Consider the following 19,871-nt stretch of genomic DNA (forward strand, 5'->3'; position numbering starts at 1 on the left):
GGTTTATTTTCTTAGTCATTAAGTCTGCATCCTGTCCTAGTCTACTTTATTGTCTTAGTCTTGGAATATTGCCTTTCAGTTCTGTTTTGCCCCCTTGTGGGTTTTGTTTTCTGTTTTGTCTTGAATAAATTGTGTGTTGAGCATTCAGTCTGCTTGTGGGTTCGTCTATCCGCATCTACATGACCGAATGAACCGACCAAAGCAGAACCCAGCAGACTGTTTGTCTTCACCTGGAGATCAGCAATTGGATCTTCTTGAAGATTGGTGGCTCAAGACCCTTTCCGACTCGAGGGGGGGCAAGGTCCCAATTGCCCCTCAGGGTGAGCTGCTGTTGAAGGAGTACGCTGAAGTTGCTGAAAGGAGGTTTTTCTTACCTGGCATCCTCCTAAATCGCTACTTCATAGCTGGCCTCAATGTTTCCCTGCCTCTGGCTGAACGAGAGAGACTGGTTCACCGCCCATTCCGGGACATGGTGGATTGTCTGTGTCTACCGCAGGGTCCCTCCGTGTTGTCGCCACCAGCCAAGCTGCCTGTGATTCCGGAGGGTCGGGTCCTGGCTGTCGTTTCTCAAGGGGAGCAGATCCACTCCACTTCTCCCGAGGTCTCATCTACTCCCGTTGATCTTCGGGGCAAACGAGGAAGACGTTCTTCGTGGGACTCTCCGTCGGAGTCATCCTCGACCGAGTCGCCCCTTCCCGTCCTTCTGTCTGAGGTCACAGACCCCATTGAGCTTCTCCAACCGGTCAAAGGTCCGTCTACGACGTCCGTGCCACGACCTAGGAAGAAGAGGAGGAGGAGGGGAGCCTCTCGTGCTTCATCTCTGCCTGTCCCAGAGCCCACTCCCGCTACTAGCGCTGTCCCAGAGCCCGCCCCCACTGCTAGCGCTGTCCCAGAGCCCGCTCCCACTGCAAGCACTATCCCTGAGCACGCTCCCACTGCTAGCACTGTACCAGAGCACGTTTCCTCTGCAAGCGTTGTCCCTGAGGCCGTTTTGCGGTCAGTGTCAGCAGATCAGGAGTTGCCTATCACCGTTGCTGCAAGAACTTTGTCTGAGTATCTGTCGAGTTTATCCAAGATCCTGGAAGTTCCAGCCAGAACTGGCATGTTGTCTTGTCCCGAGTCCACTGCGGCCGTGAGCGCCGAACCCCAGTCAGCTGCCGTGAGCGCCGAACCCCAGTCAGCGTCTGACGACGATCTCTCTGATTCAGAGATGTGGAGCGTTGGTACTCTGCCTTCTTCGGGGAGCTCAGTTCTTACTTCTGATCCACAGTTACCCACAGCATCCCCTGTTTTGTTTCTTGTTGTGTTGCCTCCGGTGTCCCTTATCAAGAGTCCCGTCCCATCGCTCGTTTCTGTCCCTGTGGCAGTTTCCACCCCTTTCAAGCTGCCTAGTGTTTCCTCTAGCACTCCTGTCATTTGCCAGCCTCAGACTGTTTCCCCCAAGACATCTCATGTGTCTTCAGCAAAGTCCTCCCGGATTCCCCGTCCTTAGACCTCGTCCCGAAGACCCCCAGTCCTCCCATCCACCCTGAACTTCCCCCTAAGGACATTGTGTTTACCCCACCACCTTTGCCTTGTATGTTGTTTCTAATGTTTAACCCTAACCCTGTTATTGTTTATTCATGTATCCCTTTAGTTATGTTTGCTATGTTTTGTTGGTTTTTGTCCATGTCTCGTTCTGTCTTGTCCCGTGCTTAGTGTCCCTTTGAGGAGCGTCTGGTAGCCGCTCCTTAAAGTGGGGGTTATTCTGTCATGTAGATGCGGATAGATGAACCCAAAAGCAGACTGAATGCTCAACACACAATTTATTCAAAACAAAACAGAAAACAAAACCCACGAGGGGGCAAAACAGAACTGAAAGGCAATATTCCAAGACTAAGAAATAAAGTAGACTAGGACAAGATGCAGACTTAATGACTAAGAAAATAAACCAAACAGCTACACAAAGCACAATTAATATCATAAGATTCAGACTACGTACTCACAGGATGCAACACACAATGTTTGACAATGAACAACCGACACAGGGCAGCAAACACAAGAGGATTGAATAGGGAGAAACTAATAAGGGGAACAGGTGACACAGACTAGGTAATAATGACAGGACGAGGATAACAAGGGGGTGGGGTATTAAACGAGACCACACAAGCACATGGGCCAAACAACAGGCCATGCGCTTGTACACAAAACCTGGTTCTGCCATGATCCTGCCAAAAGACTAGAAAAATCAATGACATGATGGCAGAATCATGACAATTGTGTTTTTAACACCACACATTTTGATGTTGCGAGTGATTCTCATGATGTTGCGAGTGATTCTCATCCCAAGTCATTGTTCAGTTCAGGGATAGAAAGCCGAGGGTCCAAGTGCATCGGAAGTTTTGCGGTATGGAATGCCAAAGCTGGCTTAATTAAAAATTAAGTCAATAAGTAACTGACTTAATTCAATAAGGAAATAAAAGTATACATACTCATTTATTTGTACTTTTTTACATTTCTTTATATATTTATTTCTGTATTTATTTGTGTATTTTTGCTTTTTACATTTCTACGTATATTTATTTATGTATTTATTTATTTTTAATTAAGTCAGCTTTGGCATTCCATATTGCAGGTTTGCAGCTCTCGCTGCATTGTTCACACATGACAGGATCTTGTCTCGAGTGGCAGAGTGAATGAAATGATCTGTGAGGTGCAGGAGAGATTGAATCTAGATCATAAATGGAAAGTTCATCAGAGCGTGGTTTTATAAGTAACAAAATCAGAAATAAAAGGTGAAATGCAGATTACGGACTTTTTTTTTTTTTTTTTTTTTTTTTTTTTGCATAGACATTAAAATCACTATCCAAACTTTAATGATTGTAATTCAAGAATGCTTATAAATATAGAAAATAGACCTATGGCTGGTATTGTTTTAAAGAAGACATTTGACAGATTATTGTAGAAAATTATTTCATTTTTTTTTTTCATTTTTTTTTTTTTTGCCATTTTAAAACAAAGCCCTAAAAACGCCTAATGAGTATGAAATATTCTTGTTGAAAATTGATAAACTACTGCTCCTCTGCAATTTATTTAAAAATAAGTCACCAAATATGAAAACTACAGATTGTAAGCTTTCAAATGACTTATTGTTTGTCAATATTACTTTAGGTTGTTACTAAGATATTATTGTTTTAAATGTATAATGGTGAAGTCCTACCTGTGGGACGGTGACAGTTTAACTATGAAACACATAGTTGTGGCTCTATCCACAACTGGGATCCACAACTAAGTCTGATTCGTTGAGACACATTTAAAATGTAAAACGTCGTTTTAAAACGTTCAATATATGCATGCTTTTTTTAAATCTGTTTTTCCGTTATGTGATCTTCCTCTTTTGTTCATTTATAATTATTATGCAATGCTTAGCTAAGCATAGAAACTTTTTCATTTTATGATAAGGAAATGCCAAAATATAATAAAAAGGCTTGGAGTTTTCTCTTTATCTTTTCTTGATGGATTTGAAATGAATAGTTCATGAGGCATCTTTAGATGAGGTTGCACTGAATGATCAGGATGCTCAATTTAATGGTATGCTTTGTGTTTTGCTAGCTTAGTGTGAAGACACAGAACATAATGCAGCTACTGTACATATTTTAATCCTCTTCCTCTTCATTATGTCAAAGCAATTTGTGCACCAGTGTTTTTTTTGCCCACATTGATACTATAATTTGCATATCTCACATTACTAGAGCTTTGGTACAACATACAGATGAGATGACTCCTACATTTATTTTTTTCTTTTCCTGCTTGTTGTTAACCACATCTCAGAGATAAGATAAACCATATCAGTTTTATTCCAGCCGTTTGAACTGTTGGATCCATTCTCCAGCTTTAGTTTAAAGCGACTGGTGACAAATACATGCCTTGTGCAATTCCCAGGGATTTGATTCCGTGTCACGTACAGTTTTTACTTGTTTTCCATCTTTGTTGGCCTTTATTTTGCAGTGCAGTGCATGAATGAAATTATCATGACACTGAATCTCTGACGCCAGGTTCATACAAATTTCGTTTACAGTGTGTATGCAGTACATATTGCAGTGTGTGTAATGTACATGTGGTATATAAACCATGTGTATTATTATTTAATTTATTACTTCTTAAGATTTAGATATTAAGTTGCTAAAGCAAGTGGCAAAACATCTCTAGTTACTACTGTAACCCTTGTTCCCTGAGAAGGGAAAGAGACGCTGCATCATATGACATCACTTTGGGAAATGCCCTGAGTGAGAAGCATCTGAAGCACATGTAACACTAGGCCAGTGTTTCCCAACCCTGTTCCTGGAGTCACACCAACACACGGTTTCCAACTCTTCCTAATCTGAATCAACTCATCAGCTCATTAGTAGAGACTCTAAGATCAGAAATATATGGGTTAGGTAAGGAAGACATCCAAAATGTGTTGGTGTGCCTCCTGGAGAAGGTTTGGGAAACACTGCACTAGACCAATCTTGATTGGTGCTGCATTATGTCGTAGCACATGACGTACCATGCGCTAGCAGAATGTGGAAGTTATGAAAGGATGCCAGCACACAAAGAAAGCTTTTTAAAAGATCGAAGCAAGTCACTCTCAGTGTGAACTGTCTAGGCACAGCTTGGAGGAGAGCGCCTGCACACCTGATGTAGAAGTAAGGTGCAGACTATAAAACTTATATAAAAAAATATGCGGCTATAACCCAACCCAAAGCATCGCATACCTCCTGCAGGGAAACCCCCGAGAGAGAGGGCCTTAGAAGACGCCATGCTAAAGTTGTTATTTCTTAAAGTCCCTGTAAAGTCAAAAATAAGTATGTGTTCTGAGTTTGTCACACCACAGAAAAATGTGTGCCACCCAGCCAATTTGAATGATAAAAAAAGCCGGGAAGTACATAAAATAAGCTATCAAAATCTTGAAAAAATTAGCAGTTATCTCTGTTCTCAAATGCTGGGGGCGTGTCCGCTGGCTGCGTAGAAACCACGCCCACTCGCGGGAAAGCTAGTGTCGACAGTGATATTAGCTGATACTGCTTTCGGGACGGGAGAATGAACACTGAGGCGGGAGACAGTCGGTCCTGCCCCGTTCACCAGTAACAGCGGATTATCAGTTGTCTCTGAGGAAAGTTTATAAAACGATCCCGTGTAAAATGATCACTACAGAGTGTTGGTGTGATCCTCAGCTCTTCATCAAGGTTGGCTCTCTAAAAACTTCTTCTTGATGTGATCGTTTTTAGGGATTTTAAATAAAGATACCAATCTGTTTTGTACATGATCACATTCAGGTAGTTGCCTATGCATTTCTGTGTTGAAGGCATCGCTAGCTAGAAAACTGTAGGCTCAGCTGTAGTAACTAATTGTACCGACAGTCACTCGCGATTGAGCGGTGAATGTGCTCGGGGAGTGTTATTGTGTGTTAGGGGAGAGATCAGACTCTGTGAGTCATCAAATAGGGGTGTGTCCAGGAGCTCATGGGCTCCAGCGCGTCATCGAGCCCTGTTTTAGCCCCACCCAAACAATCCGTAAAATTGCAATGGTGAAAAACTGTTTAACGGTCTAACTCCACATTTCAGTACTTCACAGTTCACAGTCTTTGTAATATGTTTTAGCAATACATATGTAACATTTAAAATGTGTTTAGAACTTTTTTGTAGAATTGCCTTTACAGGGACTTTAATGCTCTAATAACATTCTTATAACCAAGCAAGAATGTTAATACAATGTCTAAAAAAACTGGACGTTTTTAATAACGTTTTTATAACTTAAAGGAGTACTTCACTTTAAATTCGAAAAGAAATTAAGGTTTTTGATGAAAACATTCCAGGATTTTCTATATATAATGGACTTCAATGGGAACCAAACAGTTCAAGGTCCAAATGAGAGTTTCAGTGCAGCTTCAAATGGCTTTAAACGACAACAGACGATGAATAAGGGTCTTATCTAGGACCCTTCGAGTCATGACTCGAAAAAAGATTTGTCATTTTGATGAACGAGTTTGAACAGGAGAGTCACAAACGCTCATCACAGAACAGAGCAAGTTGAGCATTTGTGCTTATAAAACTTAAACTTTTTTTATTTATTTTTGAAATGACCGATCATTTCGCTAGATAAGACCCTCATTAGGGCCCTATGATTTCCACGATAATGAAATCATGGACGGAATCGCGGAATTGGCCAATTAAAGCGGAATCTAGTGTTAACTCGGAATTTCGTGGAATTTTCCATATTTGGTTTGAATTTCTGTTTTTGTGTGGGAGATGAGCGTATGTCTGGTGAAAATGCAGACCGGGGAAAGCAAATCTGGGCGACACAAACCCCTCAACCCGTCATTTCAGCTCTAATAATGAAATCAAAACAATGAAAGCATGGCAAAGCGGCTCTCCACGGCTCTGCTTTCGTCGGCTAAAAGTTAAGAAACTCAACGCTATAAGCCGTCAGTGCCGAGCCCAGCAGTTTGCACGTGACTTATGCAGTGTTTCCCACACATAGACTAATTCACTGCCACATACTGCGTTTCGGTTTTTAACAGTATTTAAAACACGCTGCATATTCTTTCAGTTGTATTTCCCCGCTCTCCCTCCATCTCTTTCACTCACGCGTCTCTCTCACACACGCACACACACACACGATGTGCACACCACGTCTGTCTATGAGACGCCGGACTGGACAAAAGCGAAGAGAACTCCGTGAGAGACAGAGTGTGACTTCATTTAAACTTATATAATTTATATTACTGGACAGTTTAAAGCTCATAACCATATTTTGTTGTTACTTGAAGAGTGCAGTGTTATGTTGCATCATGCAGTATTTGTCCTGAAAAGGCTACTGAGTAAATGTCTGTATTACCTCAATAAATTTAAGGTCATTTCTAATTTATTTGTATTTTTTAATACATTTTATTCATTGACTTTAAAAGCATTATTTTTACAACTAAAATAACATTCAAGGGTAAAAAAAAACCTAATTCCTAAAAATTAAAACGGAAAAAACGTAATTTGGGAGAAAATAAAACGGAATTTGGGAAAAAATAAAACGGATTTCATAGGGCCCTACCTTATTCATTGTCTGGTGTCGTTTAAAGCCCTTTGAAGCTGCACTGAAACTCTCATTTGGACCTTGAACCATTTGGTTCCCACACACCTTTGTGATATTCCTGAAACATAGTACATACCTGTCATTTCCATGGAGTTTGATTTTTCATTTTACCATTTAAATGAGTCTCATGTGATTGTTTAAGTCAGCAGGACTCCTCAGTGGCATCTGGTTCCTGTAAAAAACAAAAAAACAAAAAACAAAAAACAAAAAAAAAACTATGACCATGCTTATATCAAGACAAACTATAGGGCTGCATGATTTTGGGAATAGATTTTAGAATTTTCTGGTTAAAAATGCTGGTTATAAAAATCACTATATATACTGTATATATTCCCAAAATTGTGCATTGAAAGGTAACCTGTTTAGCTTCAAAATTAAACATTGCCAACATAGGAATAAATTGTATTTTAAAATTTATTACAATAGAAAACAGTTGACACGAACGGCCGGTGGCGTGATTGATAATGAGCGACACCTGCGTGACGCACCGGTCTCGTAGCGGAGGAGCGACAACAGTGAAGATCAAGAGAGGACCAGGCCTGGACTATTTTATTTGATGTTTTGTTTTATTATGTGGGGGTTGAGGGGCTGCCATCTTTACTTTCTTTTTGTGTTTGTTTATTTAATTAGTATTTTAAATGTCAGCTGGTTCCCACCTCCTCCTTCCCACAACAAGGAACTACTTTGCACACTGTTTTCGCTGTTGTGACGATCTGCGGCTGGAGTGCCCGCTTGAGCCTCTGGGGGGCACTCCCTCCTAGTTTATTGTTTCATTCATGTTTTACCCTGGACTGATTATGGTTTATTTCATGCACCTGTGTTTTATTATCTTGTTTAGTGCACCTGTCTTAAGCCCGAGTTTCCCCTTTGTTCGGGGCTCAGTGTGTGACTGCTTCGAGTGTTTTTCTAGTATTTCCTAGTTTCCTTAGTATTTCCTAGTTTCACGGTTCCTGGACTCTCTGCCTGTATCTGGTCTTCCCGTTTGCCTAATCCCTAAATTTGTTTGATTGCTGATCTGGACTGCTTACCTGGTTTTGACCCCTGCCTGTTTCCTTGTACCTGTCTCTGGATTCTCCTCTTTAATAAAACCTGCGTTTGGATCACCTCTGTTCATGTTCCATGTGCAGTTTCATGACAGAATACTGAGCCACTACTGATCCAGCGGCTGAGAGGAACACGGACCTCGCAATGGATCCCACAGCACAGATCGTATGCCTCCGCCAAGGAGAACGTCCTCTCAAGGTTTTTGTGATGGATTTTTTGAAGCTCTCTCATCAGTCCTACTTGGATGATTTTTGTTTAATGATATTCTTTCGGGGAGGACTGTCTGAACCGCTCGGCTCTGATATACCGTTCCAGAGTCCAAGCTGGACTCTTTCCCAATATATTGATCTGGCCTTTTCCATGAGCGGTTCACTTCTTACTGTGGATTTTTTGGAACTTTTGCTTCACAGAGGACCCGACGATTCGGCATTTTACAAGGTACCCACTGAAACCACGCATCTAGAGTCTCCCGGTGAACCAGCGCTTCACACGTGCTCCGCCGAGTTTGCGCTACATGAAAGCCCAGTTGAACCAGCACTTAGTGAGGAGTCCCCCGAATCCACGCGACATGTGAATCCTGTTGTTCTAACACTTCACGTGAGCTCCGTTGCATTCCTGCCTCAAGAGTTTTCGACTGAGCGCGTGCCAGCCGAGTCAAGTGCCGGGCCGAACGAGTCAAGTGAGTCAACGGCCGAGTCAAGTGTGTCCAGGTCCAAATCAAGTGAGTCAAGTGTGTCCAGGTCCAAATCAAGTGAGTCAAGTGTGTCCTGGTCCAAATCAAGTGAGTCTCCAGTTCAAGTGAGCGCTGAATCTCCAGTTCAAGTGAGCGCTGAATCTTCAGTTCAAGTGAGCGCTGAATATCCAGTTCCTCCAGTTCAAGTGAGCGCTGAATCTCCAGTTCAAGTGAGCGCTGAATCTCCAGTTCAAGTGAGTGAGTTGTCCAGCCCTGTGACGCACCGCCGCAGGAGGAGGAGAAGGAGGACTCGTTCGGTTCGCCAGGCCCCGGTGAGCGTGCCCAGACTCCACGCCCTGCCGGCCCCGCCTCTGCGCCTCGCCCTGCCGGCCCCGCCTCTGCGCCTCGCTCTGCCGGCCCCGCCTCTGCGCCTCGCCCTGCCGGCCCCGCCTCTGCGCCTCGGCCTGCCGGCCCCGCCTCTGCGCAGCACCTTGACTGCGCCCTTCAAGCTCCGGGAGACCTTTCCTGAACCCGTTTACCACCCAGAGGTTCCTCCCGTGAATTTTCCCAAGTATTTTTTTTTGGGGGGGCACTAGGTACTCTGCGGGGGCCATGGAGGCGACACTGACATGGACTGCACCTGAGTCTGCTCCGCCCTCGTCTCTGCCTGAGTTATACGCATAGTTACGGTTGCTACGACATGATTGGCCAGTGGCGGTTTTCGGGCGTGGCTTAGCGAAGGGTCAATTGAATCATTTATGTTGATTGAAGTGTCTTTGAATGGCAATGTATTTGTTTTATTTCTGTATAATTGATCATAAAATGATCATTGATCTTCTCTCTAGCAATCCATTGTACAACCTACACTCATTGGAAATACTTGACTCTGGCTATATTTCTGCAAAAACTACAATTTGCTGCACTTTTCAGGTGAAATATCCACAAGAGGCGCGATATCATTTATTTATACATTGCAGATGTGTGTGAAAAAAACATGGGGGAAAACCTTCTGTTGGTCATTTACAAAATGATATTGCTTTGCTTTTCACATTTCATGCCAGTTTTGAAGTGAAATGGCATCTTTGGTTTTCTCTGGAACAATTAAATGTTACTGTGGCAACATATTTATTTAGTTTATTTTACAAAACATTTGTTTAGAATGGTTATATACTTAGCAGTGTTTTGGTTGACTTTCAAGTAGTGTTATTTCAAGTAGTGTTATTTTAATATCATTGAGATACTATTAGAGTTTGGTTAAAGCAGCTGGTTATACAAATGGTTGATACAAACGTCATAATATATTATTTAACAAATCATGCACGGTGATTGTATTTTTTGGTCACAACATAGTATTGAATCTACAGTATGTACGTATCTTGTATGTATGTTTTTGTAAAAAATGTCATTTCCAATGAGCCTAGGTTTCCATTTAAATTTATATTGACATTTATTGTTGGTGTTTATTTGTAAAAGTAATGATCATTTTTTGAGATGTTAATATGTTTCTTCTGCTCCATTAGGTTTCCTCCAGCTCCCCTGGAGCAGAAGTGTTTCTCGTTCTCCTGATCTGCTCTGTCATGATGTCACGGTACCATCAGCGTTTTGAGCGGGATTTCCGTAGCGTGTGGGAGCGGAGGGAGCGTTGCATCACCAACAGCAGCTGCGGCGGCACCGTTAACGGCTGTATCTCCACGTCTGCCTCTTCCGTCCCTAACAGTGGCAACAACCGTCCCGGCCTCCTCCCCCTGCCCGTCATCCCCTCGCTCCTGCCTACCCCGGTCACCGGTACAACCAGCACGTCCAATAGTGAGCTGACCTGCAAGCGATTAGCTCCCACCTGTACGACCTCCTTGACTAAGGTAGGACTGAACACACCTGTGGCCGCTGTCTCATGCTGCGTTTACTCACCCTCATGTCATTCCAAACTGATATCACTTTCTTTTCTTTTTTTGAAACACAATAGAGAAATGTTCTGGTTTCAATGGTAAACACTGCCAAGGACTAAAACTGCCCATGAAAGTGTCCATACCTGATTCTTGCAGGTTTGGATTTGTGGTTAAGTTTGAACTATAGTATTATAGTTTTATTTTATTATAGTTTTTACTTTTCTGTTTTCATTAAAATTTTAGGTAAAGTTTTAGTAATTAATTGTGTTGTGTTTTTTTCCCCATTTTTATTAGATTTATATTTTTGATTTATATTTACTTTTTATTCATTTTATTCAGTTTTAGTTTTAGATAAACATAATTTTAACGAATAGTAATGAGAAATGTTGCCTTGGTAGCTGAAATAAAATAAATTAAAAAAAGTTTTGTTTTTATATTTTACATTATTTTAAGTAATTACATGATTTTACTTTTATTTAACTATAATAACCTTGCTTTTCGAAATCCATTTAGCTTCCAATCTGACATATTTCTGTGTGTATTAGGAAGGGAAAAGTGTAGGTAAGGGGGAGGCCATATGACCAACTTCTTATTTCACAATATGAGAAATGTTATTTCACGATAACGATATATATCACATTATAGTTATTTTGTGTTATTTTATCTAATTTCTGTTATTTAAAGGTGCTATATGTATTTTTTAGTGGCCTCTATCAGTGGTGTTTCAGATTGCAACCAATTTTTGGTACCCATTTGGTACTCATCATGGTACCGGCCACACTGAGACTTTCAACACACCGGACAAAGCATCACACAACATGCTGGAAACTCATGTAAACTCCAATTGCAAAGTTACAATAATAGGATACTTTTATTAGAGTTAATCAAATTATGTTTTTCAGGTTTCAACATTCTTTGTTCAAAATGTACATCAAAATATTGATGGTTTAACTTAAAAAAGTAAGTAACCTGATTGCCTTAATTTTAAGTTCATTTAACTGGAAAAAGTGAGATAATACAGGAGAATGATTTAATCATCAGAAACTCAAAATTATATGTTATCTGAACTAAATAAATTATTTAAGTTGATTTGACAAAAGAAAAAACGTTGTGATTACTACACTGTAAAAAATATTGTTGGTTTAACTTAAAGTAAGTAACCTGTGTTGCCTTAAAATTTCAAGTTGATTGAACTTGAAAAAGTGAGTTAATACAATGAAGGAGATTAATTTAATCATCGGAAACTCAAAATAATAAGTTATCTCAACTAAATAAATTATTATAACGTTGATTTGATAAAAGAAAATATGTTGTGATAACAAATCTTGAAAATATTTTTTTTTTTACAGTGCATGAAACCATTTTCCAAACTGTGTTTTTGTCTTTTCCTAAATCACTACGGTACACCTATAATAAGTGTTTATTCTGACTATTTTAGACTGGTATGAGTCGTACCACTGCGGAGTTCCCAGTATCTGCATGACTCGCCATAGACATAAACAGAGAGATGTAGCTCCAGCTACAATGTGACTGATGTAGTTTTGTTTATTAAACGCTAGACTGCCAAAAGTTATGGACTGCAGCTTTAATAGGTAATTTAAATTAGTACAAAAAATGGAATCAAATGTAAAAATTAAATACTGCATAGTCTTCCCTGTATGAATTAAATTAAATATTAATTCTTATTGAGTTATTCAGTCAATAGCAGTGATTCACATTAATCACACAGAGCAGCAGGCAGGTATATTAGGCTGCTGTCACTTTAAGATTAAACGCAAGGATCATTATACTGCTGCACATCTGGTTTCCACCCAACAGTTTACTTTCATTTGAGACACAACCGGTGTTTACATGAATATTCTACACAATAGGCATTTTTGTAGACATTCTCTTGTTATGCTTCCGCTCCTCCGTGAGAGATGCGAGACCGTCTCGCATCTCGCGAGACCGTGCGTCTCACAGTTGACGTTCATTAACACTCACACCACCGGCCTCACGCCGTTCTCTCACGTCGGCCATGTCCTGTTCGCCACAGTCTATTCATATAATGTGTATGTTACACTATAGCAGTCTTCTTTGCAAACGGCAACATCTCTTACCACTGCTCAATCTGTTTTCCTGAACCCAAAATACTTCCACACCCATGACGCTGACTGGAGTAATGCTACGTTCACACCGGACGCGAATAGCGCGTCAGGCGCGAATGATTTCAATCTTAAGTCAATGCAAAGATGCTTTACGCGCGTGAAAAATTCCTGCGGCGCGAATGAGGCGTGGAGCGAGGCGCGGAAGACGCGAATACGCCTCATTCGCGCGTCAAGTTCGCGCGAATGGCGCGAATTGAGCGTCTGGCGCGTTAAGCGCGAATGATTCAGTTAGTGCCATTTGTGCATTCACGCGTTTGCCGCCCGAGTTGAAAAATCTGAACTTTGGCGTGAATTCGCGCCACGTTAACCAATCAGGAGCCTAGCTGCTTGCTCACGTGGTGAAGTGTCTGGATGCTTCAATAAATTATTTTGTTAATATGACTAAATGCATGGTGGGATTATGCACAACAAAGCAAATGTTTTATCACTTAAAACATTATTTCTATATAGTACGAGACATGTTCATTTTGTATTGAATGTTATTCATTCCATAGCTAGATTATATGAAATAGTATTATGTTGTAAAGACAATCAACATATGTGCATAAATTCGTGTCTGGACGTGAGAGAGAGAAAAAAATCACAGGACAGGTTAATAACTTTTGAAGGCTGGCTCTATTTATCATCAAAACAAAAAATAAATGACAGCTAGATTAGTTGGATGAGGGCGAGGGTGATCTTCGCTCCGATGCGGGACAACATGAATGCTCGGTCGACATAAAAACAATGGCCGCCAACGGATTTCGATTCTGACGCGCGTCACGCGCGTATATTTCGCTTCAAACTTTAGTTTTTACGCGCGCCAGTTTCGCTCTTGACACGCGAATTAACACAAAGTGGTCAAGCGTCAAACTGGACGCGTCAGGCGCGAATTTGACGCGCGATTCGCGTCCGGTGTGAACGTAGCATAACATTTCACGTTCATTGCCAGCTTGCTCTGACGGTTCCATCGCTCTTGAAAGTCAGACTTAACAATGTGTGTGAACAGAGATAGACTGTGAAACGTAAGCAATGTGTGTTAAGTGGTGTGAAGTAGAAGACAATAATGAGCTTAGTGCCACCCGCAGCTTAGGAATAGGTTGTACGCATATGTCGGAGCTGATGCTGAAAATAGACGTGGCAAAATAAACACATAAATCAATACTCTTGCAGACACATTGATCCATCAAATCGTCGGCTGTATAATCAATGTATCGATACCAATCGATTAATATTTACGGGCTGACGCATTCACCACATTGAGTTCTTTTTCACTGCTTATTGTGCTTAAAGGGATAGTTCACTTTGAAATTATTTTTCGGTATGTTTTAGCTTACCTCAAAGGCATCCAAGATGGAGGTGTCTTTGATTCAATTTCGATATTTTTAGGTCAAACCGTTCTTGTCTATCAGTCATATAATGCAGGTCTATGATCACCACCTCAAAAAGCATGCACAGAGAAGTCCAAATTAAGCATGATTTAATGACTCGTAAATGTAAGATTGATGGCCTAAGGCACAAAACGAGCAGTTTGTGTGAGAAAACGAACAGTATTTATATCGTTTTTACCTCTTGTACCACCAAAGACACCTCCATCTTGGATGCCCTTGAGGTAAGCTAAAACATAAAAAAAAAAAATTCAAAGTGAACTATCCCTTTAATAACAAAATTTGTGATAGAGGCAACATTCTGTGCTCACTTTTTGGCAGTGTGCCAGTATGCACGAGTACCACACAGAGTTAATTTGTTTTCATAATATATTACGCTTATATATTCTGCCTCATTTCATCACTCTGAAGTGTCAATAGTGCTATATATTATAAAAAGCGATATACAAAATATAGCAATACCTCTAACAACAGACATTTTATGTTGTGATAACGATATCATACCACCCAGCCCAAAGTTGGGATTTGTATTTAGCTTTGTTTTTTCTTCTGTTTGGATGGACCCCTTCAAAGGCAACTGTTGATGGTCACATCAAGTTTCAGAGCTTTGCGGCATCATTACGTGCCATATGTGTTTGTTGTCTCCACTCTCTGTGAAAAAAAAGAGATTAAAGTATGTGCAGTGGCTGATCTTAGGGTCAATTTTTCTGTCATCCATCATGAAAGCCCTGCAGCCACCAGCAACACCGGATCTCTACAAGCCATCTCTGATAACGAATAGCAAGCCTGCTTATTGATCTGTGTCAAGAAGAAACTCCCGCTACCTGCTTTCATATTGCTTGCAGGGTGGGGGAAAGAATAAACCAATCTTAGATTTACAAATGTCTACACTGGAGAAAATGTGGGGTCAAAAGCAATATGCCTGTGCATCTTTCATTCCACATTCAAAGGCTTCTTTATGTCCAAATTTGGACATTTTATTATAATAAGTATCGGCATATTGGCTTCACATGTTTGTATTCAGAGTTCAGCAGTGTGAGCAGCAAATAATTGAGTGTGCGCTGAAGTAATTTGTTTGCATATTAAGTTAGGAATCTCAATGAGAAGATTGTCTTTGTGGCCTTTTCGTCCTAATCCTGTGAAGAGATTTGCTTACCTTGTGAGGCAGATCAATTCTGTCAAATGTTTCAAAAGGATAACTTTGTCGCATTCAGGCTCATTACAATGCAAAAAGTGTTGGTGAAACTACTTTGAAACTTTGCTACAAGCTAATTATATTGCAAAGAAGTTAATACAGTATGGGTTTTCTTTTGATTAAAGTATCTAAAATACTACTACTAAAAAGCTATTTAATGGAGCAGTATCTTTAAAAAAAATATTTATTAGTATAATATTGTACAATCAGATAATCATTTTTTTCGTTCATTCATTCATGTATTTATTTTTATTAATTTTTATCATGTATATGTATTTATTTTGAATGATGCATTTTTTATTTAATTATTAAAAAAATATTATCTCAAATATGGTGACTCAAATAAGATACCATTGCTGAATGAATTATCATTGAAATTAGAAAACCATTAACAATTTACATTTACTCGTGTAAATAAATAAGCATAACTGTGAATTTTATTTGTGGTATTTAGTTTCACCATTGGTGTCTGTTTTAATGTGGTTATTAATTTATATAACTGAAATCTAGCTCAAAGACAAGTTAATGGTGGGGGTTAGACTTGCAATCTTGAAATTGGTATCTATAAGTAGTAGCACAAATAAATACAATAGAATAAAGATACAAATAATTCCTTTTCAGTCACATTCAAAGGAACTGGAACTGTTGGAACTGACCGACGAGTTGGTGATTGCTTTGAGAGACCAATCTACTTTGAGTGTAACTAAACAAGCCAATGAGCATTGGCATGCAAGATTTTTATCTGATTTACCGTCCCGCAGCGCGGGTATAAATACAGAAGCAGATGCATCACATATTTGCCTTTCGCTTCGGAGCCGAGCCGTTCTGCTCTGCAAATCTTTTGTAAGTGTGTTCTACGAGAGCCATTGTTCTTCAGGGAAGAATACATCACACGAGGTGGAGTCCCTTCACCTATTCCCCGATCTAGTTCCTCTTCTGTTAGCTACCAAAAAAGGGCTACTTCGGTAAGGGCTACTCTTTGGGCCCTTCACTCCTGTAGCATACCGCAAGCCATGGGAGGAGTCGTGGTCCTTCTCATGGGGCACCAGTCATTTTCTTTGGGACAGTTGTCAATCACTGCATCGAAGGGTAAGCTTGAGTCCTCCGGGGATGAAGTTTCGACTATGTTGCCTCCTTCAGGGACAGTAGTGTTGCCCAGATCAGACCCAGAGCAGACGGCTATGCTTTCCCGGGCTGCCACGAGTGACGGGCTCGAGTGGAGACCTCAACCAAGACCTTACCCTGCATTGAGACCTCACACTGCATGCCATGACGCTCCTGTAGGTTTACCAGACCAAAGCACTTAAAAGCCCATTGAAGTGCCTTGGAAAGCACAGTTTTGTATGATGTGTTGACATCCTCAACTATTTGGGCCCTGTCATGAGAGCAGTTGTGCGAACACATGGACCTGGTGCTCAGTCACCTTAGCCAGTTGGGACTTTGGGTCAACTGGGAAAAGAACAAACTCTCCCCTGCGCAGATGATCTCTTTTCTCGGTATGTAAACTGTCCTCTATAAAATGCACTGTGCACAAGCAACTTTTTGAGTTGTACTAGGAACAAATGTATGAATAAATCTAAACCTCTGATTCCTAACCCATCCATTCATAGCCAAACAAAGTAATTTTTCTTTTGCACACACAGTGTCTCAACGACATGACAACACTACAATTCACTGAAGACTTGTCTTCTTTCTTCGGCCAGAGTCGGACAGTATTCTAATATTTCACATTGTGACATAGGTGTTTGAGGAAATCATATCTGGACTTCAATTAAGGCGTTTTAGGCAGGAATGTTTTCTGTTAGATAGACTAAATCCTTTTTGTATGATACTATGAGCTTTGTAATTTTGCAAATCATATACATGCACAAACATACATTACAAACTTCAGTAAATGGAAAACTTTAAAAAGCATCATATGACCCCTTTAATGACACAGATAGAAGTAGATTTAGGTTGCCTTCATTTTAAGAGCGTACGTATGGATCAAATATACTAATACACTTGTTTTCTTTCTCAACTGTCCACGTTCATCTAAGACATGCTTTAGATGTGACTGAGTGCACAGAAAACCGTCTCTCAGAGAGTGTGCAAGTACAGAGTAGTTTAAAATCACTTTAAAGTTTAAATTAGGAAGATTTAAAAAGAGGTGCAAATGATAAACTTTTGTGATGATGGAACTCTGGCCCAATTGGGCTAGAGACAATTCTGTCAACTGTCCCGAAACGCAAGCAAAAGTCGCACCACGTGCGTATCGCTTTTTTGTAGTGCAGAAGTGATGTGCTGATTTGAAGCCATTTGTGAATCATAGGACAAAGACAGAGAAAACACGATACCACTGAATCGTTCGCACTGTTTTCAAATGACTGATTTGATCTGAATTTGTGTTGATTAATTTACTCATCTAGCCTACATGACAACATACATGACCAAATTTTGAGATTTCTGAGTGCAATTTGAGTTTCCCAGTAGAGATACAGCGAGAATCTGACCATGCGAGGGCCCTTTCTACCATCATTACAAACACACACTCACACACTTCACACCATTTAATTCCCCCCTAATCATCGCTGTCTTGTGTTTCTAGACTCAAGATGTCCCTGAAAGCTTATTGAGTATTTCAGCTGCTATCTGTAGCATGACCTCTTTCAACAGCTCCGCTCCGCTGAAGGTTTCATTTTGTCAGCTAAGAGCTCTCTCATTTAGATTTAGTGAAACTGTATTATGCAAAACGGGCAGTCAGAACATGCCAAAACATGCAGGACTCCTTGAACTCTGCAGTCGCTCACGGAGAGGAGAAAAGAAAATGAAGAGCCTGCAAAGGAAATATGCTCTTATTGTAAGATCATTTGAATTGCTTGTTATTATGCTTTTGTATTGTTCCACTTCATATTCACATTACAGATAATAACAAGGAGTCTGCCACACTGCTGTTAACAACTCATAAGATAGGGTAATTCAGTTCTATTTGGGCAGAATTCAGAATATTAGGGTTAAACAATAGAAATTGTATTAGTCCAGTTTAAATAAATAAGGTTCCCTTTCGTAGTCACTCCGAGTTACGTCGGATGACGGAGAATGGGGGTTTCGCATAGAAAGCCAATCCTCTTTGAGTATTTAAAAACGAGCCAATGGCATGAAAATGCCTTGGGGCTGCGGAATTTACGCATAGTGTATCTCCGTCCCACCTCGTGGGTATAAAAAGAGGAAGCAGACGCAACCGCAGTATGTTTTCGCTACGGAGCCAAGAGAACTTCTTCACTCCACAAGCCACACATTCTGAGTTTACCATAAGTATAGTGATCTAGGACGTCAGGTCTGGAACTAAACCGACGAAAATTCCTCGGTCCACACCCCGTCTTTCATATTGCAAACCACGTGGTCCCGAGTGAGTCCGCGGCTGCCAAAAAAAATAAAAAAAAATATATTTTTTTTAAATTAAAGGGCCCGCGTTCTCATTCGGTCCCCCAGTTGATGAAATCATGTTTATCGCCGCATCACAAGGTGAGCTGTAGTTCTCTGGAGTTGGCTCATCTGTGCTGCTGTCCTCGGATGTGCTGGCATAGCGAGTTAGATTCAGAGTTCACAGCTATGCTTCCTGGGCTGCCACGAGTGTTGGGTTTGTGTGTAAAATTCTGCCATGTCCCGAGCACTTTAGGCTGATGATTGGTTTTTGGGGGTGGCAAACCCAAATCCTTTCTACCCGGATGTGCATGAAGAGGCCATGAGATTGTGGATCGTCTCTTTGACTTTCGCGACTGCTCAGCGGCCTCTTCCGCCTTCTCTGCCCTTGTAGAGGCCGCAGTCTAGGGTGCATGTCCCCACAGCGCCTCCACCTGGCGTGGCAACCCTGAGCACCCCCCCAATGCCGTAGGTTCTTTTCTACTCCGGTGGCGGGACCTATAGAGCTGCGGGGCAGGCTGCCACCTCACTGTGTGTTATTGCCATCCTTTGGGGTGTACAGTGACATGCACGAGGGTAGGACTGATTCAGGACTCATCCTTGAGCTTCCTGCCTTCACCTACTTTTCTCTACAAGCGACGAAGGTGACCGCATGCTCCATGAGTCAGGTGATGTCCACATACGTGGTTAGACATTTCTAGCTTAACCTGGTTGATGTGCGCAAGGCTGATTGAACCAGTTTCTTCAACTTCCCCATAACCCAGGCTGGCCTCTTCGGCGGCGCGGTCGAGAACGCTGCCCAACAGTTCTCGGCCGCCCAGAAGCGGACTGTGGCTTTTGTCTGACCCTGTGGTTTCTGCTGCTACTAGCCGCCGGCTCAAGATGCTTCAGTCCGCTTGCCGCCGAATGCACCCTCCTGCGACTTCCGCCCCCTACCGTCCGGCCCCAGCAGCACCGGGCCGTGCCGAGGAGGTGGTCGCAAGGAGGCACCCCTGCCAGTACCAGCCCCGCTGCGTTGCCCCCTATTACGGGCAGCTAAGGCAAGATGAA

General features: G+C 41.4%; 1 protein-coding gene across 2 annotated transcripts in view; it reads left to right on the forward strand.

Moving 5' to 3' along the window:
* Positions 1-19,871, forward strand: part of LOC120488200 (kelch-like protein 29) — a 256,509-nt gene that overhangs the window by 49,069 nt on the left and 187,569 nt on the right. For both annotated transcript variants that reach the window (XM_039684777.2, XM_039684778.2), the window contains one exon: positions 10,345-10,683. In XM_039684777.2, the coding sequence (XP_039540711.2) occupies positions 10,345-10,683 (339 nt within the window). The remainder of the gene's footprint in view (positions 1-10,344; positions 10,684-19,871) is intronic.

This window comes from Pimephales promelas, chromosome 15 (genome assembly GCF_988280905.1).
Source record: "Pimephales promelas chromosome 15, fPimPro1.hap1.1, whole genome shotgun sequence".
In the NCBI taxonomy this organism is placed as follows: domain Eukaryota; kingdom Metazoa; phylum Chordata; class Actinopteri; order Cypriniformes; family Leuciscidae; genus Pimephales; species Pimephales promelas.